This window comes from Perna viridis, chromosome 3, assembly GCF_037379345.1.
Source record: "Perna viridis isolate PV_CMFRI_1.1 ecotype Kerala chromosome 3, ASM3737934v1, whole genome shotgun sequence".
NCBI classification, from domain to species: Eukaryota; Metazoa; Mollusca; class Bivalvia; order Mytilida; family Mytilidae; genus Perna; species Perna viridis.
The window spans coordinates 49738348-49747900 of record NC_142447.1 but is presented as its reverse complement, the minus strand read 5'-3'; the positions used below and the strand labels follow the sequence as shown (position 1 = coordinate 49747900).

The following is a 9553-nucleotide window of genomic DNA, read 5'->3' as shown; positions in this document are numbered from 1 at the left end:
GTCAAGTCCCTTTTTATGAAATCTGAAACAAAAGTCCTTGATGGTAATCAAGTATTTTTACCACCAATGGTGAAAGTAGGTTTAGTAGTCACATTTCTTGATCTATAATGCTTTTGAGGTAACTACTCTGTGTTATAGGCAACTCAAATAGTATTGAACCAATAATATTTACACTTGGCATAATAATTACTTGCATATTATGTGCACCTCTTTTTATGGATAAATATTTAATGTGAATTATCACCTGTTGAATTAAGCCATTTTTTTTCAGCATAACACACAATAGTTACTTCAACCTGCTTAGTGTTGATGCATATATTGTTATGGTCTGACACTTTTGTGAGATGAATTATTCATGTTACGATACCCAATAAAATAAGACTGAACTCCATTAAAACTTTATTCAGCCAGCCAGTCATGAATAATGAAAACAACAATATATAATAGGTTTGATCTGGTTTAATCAGTTAAGATGTAACAGTAAATCACAGATAACATAATCTTCTGATGACAAGCATACACCGTGAAGCTAGTACATCATTTTACATTGGAACCGGAATTCATCTTGCTTTTGTGTTGATACAATTTGAAATATTTTATTTACTTTCAAAATTATGTCTTATCCAGCAATTTAGAACTGTTTTTTATGTATGCACATATTCAATTGAGCAAATCAGAAATACTTAGTAAAACTCTTCTTTTTTAGTTAAATAAATCACATTGTCATGGACTTAATCAAACAAAAAACAGTAGCATATAAAGAATACAAAACATTCTAACCCTATGTACTGGTAAATATTGGCCTCTATGACTTTAAATGTTAATGGAACTATCAACCTACTGTTACTTCATTCCTATACAATTTTATCTCTGTGTAGGGTTTATAAAGTATTATATGACTAAATGCAACATTAAATGTCTTCAGAATCCACACTTTCAGTTTTTTACACCTAGTTATTGTTCAATGATTTAAAAGGAACAAAAACGATTAAGATACTGGATGAATTGCAATAAATTCATTCATGAACATTACACAAGTAAAATTCCCTGAAAAAAGCATGACATTTCATAAATTTTATACAAAAACCAAAACATAATTCTTCTAAAATTATAAGGGTTTTTAAGTGAGTACACTAAATACTAATTGCATAATAAATCAGCAGGCAATACAGAGTATCTAGAAATCAGCAACAACAACAAAACATACGACATTGTTTTAGTTACAAATGGCCAATTTTGAATAAAACATTGCAAAAAAATAAAGATTAACTGTGTTCTCGAAGTAATTACCCATACATTGACTTAAGTAGTCAAACATTTTGCTAAAACACAGGTAAGTGTTGTCTTAAAATAGAAAAAAAAAAATTGCAAAGCAACATAATAAAAATTCAAGTCTGATAAAAGTTACATAAAATAGTAGTCCTTAACCATAGCAAGGTAATAAAAAGAAATTTAGTACATTAATAAAGCAAAGCTATTAAAATCTCATTTATAACATTCACTGATATAAGACAAAGACCATTTCAACACTAAATCTTCTAAAGGCAACTGGTGATTGAAAGTATTCAACAAAGAATCAATAACTATTATACATCAGTTCAATAGCGTTTACTTGTGATCAACACCAAACAGAAGGTCTATAGCGTTTACTTGTGATCAACACCAAACAGAAGGTCTATAGCGTTTACTTGTGATCAACACCAAACAGAGGGTCTATAGCGTTTACTTGTGATCAACACCAAACAGAGGGTCTATAGCGTTTACTTGTGATCAACACCAAACAGAAGGTCTATAGCGTTTACTTGTGATCAACACCAAACAGAAGGTCTATAGCGTTTACTTGTGATCAACACCAAACAGAGGGTTTATAAGCCTTTTTAGCAGTATACCTTCCATTCAGTGTAAAATAGGTTTTCTAAATGCCAAAACAACTAATTTATCAATATTTGTTATTGTTTGTTTCATTACAGGACTTCATTTGATAAACTAAGACAGTTTTACTTGTACAATTATGTGTAAAATGATAACACAATATATACAATGACTTCCTTTTTTACAATGATGAGGTTGATTACATACATTCATTTGTTAAAATGTCTGGAATGTTCATTCATGCCAAACATAAATAAATGCTCTGCCAGGCAAAGTTTGATACAACTGACTGCAGATATTAAACCTGAAATAATTGGGCAATGTTGAATTCTATATTCACATATTGGCATAATTTGGATAGTGATAAGTTTGAATCCTGCCAAAGAATGAATGTGATGATAGTACACAAAATATATTTCAATGAACAGATATTGAAGGTATTAAGTCATAAATATAACACAAGCTTCTCTACATATCAAAATTGTCAAATATTTTTTCCAAATAAATACCAGTAAGAAAAATTACAAAACATTTAAGGACTGTTACATTTTTTTGGTCTATGAAGAAGTAACCTCAATCACATGGAGCACACTAAATAACATGCATAGCAAATTATTTTCAAGTGTGCACCATGGGTATATAATTTAAGTATCAAAATTCAACACTAAATCATTAAAAATGGTCGATGACTACATAATCACATTACAAAATTTGGTCTATGAGATGATGGACAAAATGTTTTATCCAATCAGAAAGCGTGTTACTTCTGAAATTAAATTATACAAGGTTAACTCCCCCTTTTGTTCTTTTCATCGCATAATTCTGATTAAATAACCAAAAAACAAATCAGCAAGACCTATTATAAAGAATATACAACTAATCCATTGAACTTAGTAAAATAAAATTATGCAATTTGAAAATGAGTTATCCCCCTTGCATCAAAACTAGTTTTAATCAAGCTTTAAATGCTAGGCTACAAATCAGATCAACTGACTAGTGCTCAAGTTATTGCACAATAACCGAAAATCTATAGAGGATACAAGACCTCAACAAAGACAGTGCCATACTTTAAGTTTTGTAATGAAACCAAAGATAAACAATAAAAACATTAAATGCAATCAAGATGATGAAAATACTGGTCATTTATATACTAACTGCATCAATAAAATTACAAATTACAAGAAGAGTGAAACAAACGTAAAGTCTTCAGTAATATTTAATATAGACATATTCACACTTTGGTATGCCATTGAAGAAATTAATGTAGTTTTTCATTCTGAATTCTTCTTCAACTGAAAGATTGAGGTAACAATATAAAATGAAATTGTTTCTCTGACGTCAAACGGTCATTTGTAGGCAATTCTGGGGTCATTCTAAGCAAAATGACAAGAGTGAGTTCATGTATTGTCTCTAGAGCAATCAAATAGTCAAACCATTAAAGATTATCAACAAGTAAATCAATACACCACTGACAGTATTAACAGTGTAGCACTATACGTCAATATGTACACTATAAAATCATACAAATTCATGATAAATTATCTGTAAATAAGTATAAAAGATGTGTAAAATTTCTTCACATAATACTGAACTCAAATATATACATGAAGAGAAAAGTAAATATGTGAAATAAAGGAAGTAACAAATGTACTTATAAAATTCAGATTACAATGCTAGTAATAAAACACTGTTGGTGTTCTAAAAAACGGGTAATACACAAGTAATAGTTTGTATTGTGTTAACATCAATGAAAAACATACAAAAAAAAAGAATAGATTAAATTTATTTCTTTTCCAGTAAAAATGCAAATAACAGAGAATTTTCAAAGAAACAAGAAACACATTTTACATCATTACTGATTCCCTAATATCTACTTAGATTAATTTAATGAAGTATTTATACAATGAAATGAACACATGGGTTTCCTGTCAGCAGTTTGTACTAACTGTGACTTGTGGAAGGTTGATTGTCTCCCCTGATCTGTTTTGCTTCTCCCATTAATGTGGTCAACATCTCATTCAACTGGTCCTCTTCTAACTTGATATCACTAGAAATACTACTTCTGGAAGAAGAATCTGAAACAGAACTTTTAAATTGTACTACTGTTATTATATTTGGAATATTTCTGTACATGAAAAGTACCATATTTTCCGGACTATGAGTCTGTACTTTAAATCAGATCAAAATCAGATCAGCAAAGAGTCAGCCTCACCTTATTGTCCACTTCGACTTATATAAGGATTTTTTCAAAAAAAAAATGTTCATCTGCAATGCATTTTATTAGATTTGTTTATATCATTTTTGAAATTAAAAATTTTGGGTAAACAATCAACGAAAGCCGTAACTCAGTCAAACCGTCAATCGATTTCGAAGATTATTGATCAGTGCCGATGTCCTTTATGAACGAATGTGATCTTCATAAAAACTTTTAAAAAGTTAAAATTTATGAACAAAATCTAAAAGATACGTTAAGAAAACTCTTTTTCACTGGTAAGACATTATCAAGTGTTCAGAAGTTATCAGTCCTTTAGTATGCAAATTTATACCCATTTACGGTATGTCATAACACATTCGCACATGGCTCAAATTATTATCAGTTAAAAATATTACCTAAATGGCTAATTGCAACCAAATTTAAAGATAACAATTTTTTTTAATTATATTTTGAAATACCAGGTAACTGTTTATTAATTACTGCTCATAATTATGACCTACTCATCAAACTAATTTACAGCTAATTTCACACCTGGGTGCCCACACTTGACATGTTTATGGTTTCAGACACCTGTTGATCTAAGGCTTTAGAGCAATTGACTTGAAACTCAATAAAAAAAAAAATAAAACTGAACTGGCAGACAAAGTACACTCCAACAAAAATACAAGTATTAATTTAATTCAGAAATACTATACAAGGTAACATCGCTGGAATAATATGCTGTGAAAAAAACAAAGCGCTCAACTCAGATCTCCGCTGACACCTTTGATATAACGTCTGACCCTCGACTTATCTGGAAAATTTGACTAATCTATGTTTTTTTCGTCGAGTTTGGCCAAAATTAGGTAATTCAACTTATACTCCACATCGACTAATAGTCCAGAAAATGTGGTACATCTTTCTTGGTATAATTAAAACTTATTTCTGAAAAACAATCTATAAACATTAAGTAAGATTTAGTCAAACAACAAATCAGACCTTTGATATGTCTTTTAATGATAAAGGGAGATTTTTTTCTATTTATCTTTGGTTGCAATTGAAGTCATATCTTTTCTTACATAAAATCAAGGTACCATAATTATCTAAGACTGAATACCACGTCCATTGTATTCATATTTTATCTATAGTCTGTTTTTCTGGGTGTCCTGGTATTTTAAGTTTCCGAAAGAAATCATGGACATTCTACAAAACATCTTTCGATTCTGTGAACATTAATATCCATTTGTAACCAATCATCCCCCCCTAACCAAACAATCCAGTATAAAGAGGTTTCCTTGTCAATGTAGTATCAACACACCCTTGCTTTGTTAATGAAATTATATTTTACCTGATATAGGAGTGTAATCACAACGGTTCATTCCCATTTATCTAACTTTTTGAAATTTCAGGTAATACAGGTAAAAAACAGAAGTTGGATAAATGAGATCAAAGGTAATAAAGAACAAAGGATTCTTAAATAGAGCTTGTGTTGGGTGACTATTGAAACATGACTACCATATCCTTCCGTGTATTACACACATCTGTGTATTCCGCGCACCCCCTTCTTGGCAAGGGAGATCAGCGAAAAAATTCAGTTTCCATGTAAAATGCGCACCGGGAAGCAAGGAAAAATCACCAGCAGAAGACCACATTGAGGTGAAAGGATTGCGGTAAATTCTCGGAAATGCGTATATTTTCATCAATAATCTTTTAAATAAATGTATTTTCTATGTTTCCCTGCGACTGCAAGCCAATTATTAATTAAAATAGTTTATAAATAGCAATGTATTGGATCTGAGCCAGCTGAAATGTTTACATTTCCTGTTCAAATACAAATCAGGTATTTCACTAAAACAATGGCGTCAAGTCCAACCATTTATAAAAAAGATGTTTTAATTTGCCAAGTTGTGTATTGATATCTGACATCTGGAAACAGTTCTTCAAGCGGATTAAAGGATTAGTAATAATTGTTTCACCTTTTAAATTGATCTTTTGTTATTTGATAATTAAATGACAATGGGCCCGAGGACAGGTTGGCACTCTAGGTATTGTGTATTTAACGCTCCACTGCACACAGGTGAAGAAGTTATAATTAGATGACTTGATTTGAGAGAACAATAAGAAGCTAAATGTGGTTTTTCATACAAACTATGAGATGCAAGGAAACAGCATTGATAGTTAAAACAACTATTAAATAGCAGTAAAACTTTATTTATTTCACATAAAACTGTTCTCAAAAATACAATGGCTCGATGTTGTATTTAGTTGACAACTTCGGCTCAGATTCCCAAAAATTATGAACCAGAAAATTATGTCTCCAGAAAAAGATCTAGAAACTCATTGTTTTGGTGTATACTGCACATTCCCCTTCTGGAGCAAAGAAAAAGTTGAAAAAAGTGCTCGGTATACACAGAGAATACGATTCTCTTAAATAAAGCCTGGAAATTTTTTCAGGATAGTTTTTTCTGTATACTTTTAATACATGAAGTAACCATTGAGTGTGATTTTTGTTCTTTTCTCAGATATATACCAAAATTGAAAGCTTAGGTATGCTTACTGAAGATGACACTTTGAACACTTGAATATATTGGCATGGATGCTTGGATGTCTTAATGCAATAATAAACTAAAAAGTGTAACGAAAGCGTAGATTTATTATGTGTGATTATCACAAGGAACCATCATAAATAAAAGTGACCATTTTTCACATAAACTGCAATTTAATTTCATTCAAGATAATTAAATGTTTAATTTGACCCAATTCCTCATTATAAAATAAATTAGATATCTGATTGACAATAAAATAATTCATTTTTTTTACAAAATATTATATAAATGTTCCATACTTTAATTTTCATAAAATATTTAGTTTTTATTCTCAAAAAGTTTGAAATTTTAGCATATTTTCCTATTACGTTTTATTCCAATGACAACATCCTGGAACTTATTTCTTGTCAATATTTCTGAAGACACACACTTATTTAGTGCTAAACAAACAACACCTAAATTAACCCAAAACTAAAGTTGGATAAATGGGAATAGGCAATTTTCAAAAGTTGGATAAATGGGAATAGGCAATTTACAAAAGTTGGATAAATGGGAAGACACCATCACAACACTCCCTAGCTCTGTTAATGAAATTATATTTGACCTGATGTAGGAGTGTCATCATATATATATTTAACTTTTAATCTTACCTGATATAGGAGTGTCATCATATATCGAACTCTTCCTAATGAAAGATGGTTTACGTTTGGATGAGTTTCTCAAAGGCATATCCATTATATGGTCACAAGCTTGCTTCCACAAAACTGAAAATCAGCAAAATTTGATAATTTGCATGTAGATATTTACCTAGTAAGAAACAAGTTATACAGGATGGCATATAGAAATTAACTTGTCTACACATCCATAAATGAATCTTGTATGCACTATTGATTTTTCCTTCATTTTTCAATTTGTCTTTATCCAGTTTCAAAGGGGTCAAATTTAAACTTTTAATAAGATAAAATCAAACTTTCCATTGATGATATGGTTATAAGCCTAAAATTTAATTTTCGGGTTATCGTTAAGTTGTTTTGTGTTTTTTAAAAGATAAGTAAGATACACATTGTATGCTGTTTGATACAGCCAATTAATATGAAATATCTGGTGATACTAATGTAGAAATGATAAATGTAGTAATGTTTGTAATTTGTATATACCTTGGTCCAGTAGATGTTGTTGTAAAGCATCCCACCATTTTGTTAATTCTTCCTGACTGTCTGTTGCCATAGTAAATTCTCCAAAAGAATCTCGTTCACAAGTCCTTACATGAAATGTATGTGACCTTTTTATTCTCCTTGGATCAGCACTGCTAATTTGAGTATTCTGAAACAAAACTTTTAGCTTCAAGTATTGGCTGGAGTAGAAATGCAGATTTCTAGATGCTAAATGCTTACAAGATTCAACATTATTCAATAAAAAGCTTTGTCCAGTGCAGAATGATACGACCAAAGCTAGTTGAACTCTGTTCACTTGGGGCACGCTAGTGAACACAAAATTAGTTTATGAGACATTTAAACATAGGGACATCAGGTTAAATATAGACACAATAACTAGTTTGAATACAATATTGCACAATATTTTGAAGTATTAAAAGTAAATGCTTTCAAGGTGCTTGCATGGATCACTCTGTAACCCATAATCTTCAAAGAAAAAGTTTAATGATAGAGCAAATTTGCTACCATACTACTTAAAACCTTTGTAAAGAGGACCACAATTTAGAAAAAAAATCTTTAGAATCAGATGAAAATATTTAAAAAATAGTCTTTCTAAAAAAGATGTTTTGACCCATTTGACCCCTTGCTACTGAAAAACACTAAGAAATACTTCAATACTGATTGAAAACTACATGTAGGGATTTCCATGAGGAATCCAGTACTGTGAAAGTACTTTTCTACTATTCGTTGGGAACCAAATTTCGAAAACCGCAAAAATTGGTACCCCACAAAAAATAGTACTTTCACAGTAAAAAAAAAATTTCAAAATCTGACCAGAAATAAAAAGGTTGATTTTTTGGGAGTGGCCCCACTTTGGTCCCCTTTAGACAAATAATCAACAATCGACAACAATGCAGATGCCACCCCTGTTAACAACATCATAACATAATACAACCAAATTTTTTGTGGTCTTATAAAAACATTTGTTTTTTACCCTTTTCAGTTTTTTACTACTGTAAAGATCATTTTTATTAATTTAAAATACAATTGCCATTATTCCTTCTTAGTAAAACTTGTTGTCACATGACAAGGGAGGCAACTTATAAAAAAAAAGACTAACTTGAAAGTTACATCAACCAAATAATAAATTAACATAATCAATCAAAAATATAAAAGACTATCTCCAGAATTATATTACATTGATTGGTGATGTTTCAATATTAACTTTTTTGTCTTTGTGTTTGTTTACATTTGTATATGATTGAGCAGGTAAACACTGTGCACAAAATGGAGAAGTGGGAAATGAAATAAAATATTAAAAAGTTCAGTGTTATGGCAAAACAAATTATTTTATTTCATCATATTTTGAGCAAGAAAAGGTAGAAGATAATGGGTATTCTCCCTAAAATCCACATTTACAATAAATAGTAGGGTTAAACAGTGCTGGTCTGGCTGCTCACTGTTGGTGTCCATTATCAAGTTTTCACTTTAATATTAGCCCATACCCTAGATTTTACCTCAAAGCTTGTACCAATCCCCACAGTTAAAATTTATTCCAAAATTTAACTTATAGGGGATTATAAATGGTATACCTACTTTAGTTACAGGTATTGTGACTAGAGGATCTGTGACTTCCACATCATCAGATGATGACCAGAAATCTAACTTAAGGTTCTTCAAAACACACCAATATTTCTTCCATTTGGCGAGATCATCATCTTCCTGAAAGTAGTGCTTACTTATTATTAAAGAACTTTGCATGTTTTAACGTATTTGGTTTATGTAGA

The 9553-nt window shown here is 30.5% G+C and overlaps 1 protein-coding gene across 7 annotated transcripts in view; it reads right to left on the bottom strand.

Annotated features, from left to right (window-relative positions):
• Positions 1 to 444: 444 nt before the first annotated feature.
• Positions 445 to 9553, bottom strand: part of LOC148622737 (rhotekin-like) — a 35979-nt gene continuing 26870 nt past the window's right edge. For 6 of the 7 annotated variants that reach the window (XM_088572877.1, XM_088572878.1, XM_088572882.1 and 3 more), the window contains 4 exons: positions 9363 to 9488; positions 7770 to 7935; positions 7263 to 7376; positions 445 to 3947 (listed from right to left, as the gene is read on the bottom strand). In XM_088572877.1, coding sequence (XP_088429003.1) covers positions 3814 to 3947; positions 7263 to 7376; positions 7770 to 7935; positions 9363 to 9488 — 540 coding nt within the window. In that variant the 3' untranslated portion in view covers positions 445 to 3813. Of the gene's footprint in view, positions 3959 to 7262; positions 7377 to 7769; positions 7936 to 9362; positions 9489 to 9553 lie in introns of all 7 variants that reach the window. The other variant, XM_088572879.1, reaches the window with a different exon arrangement.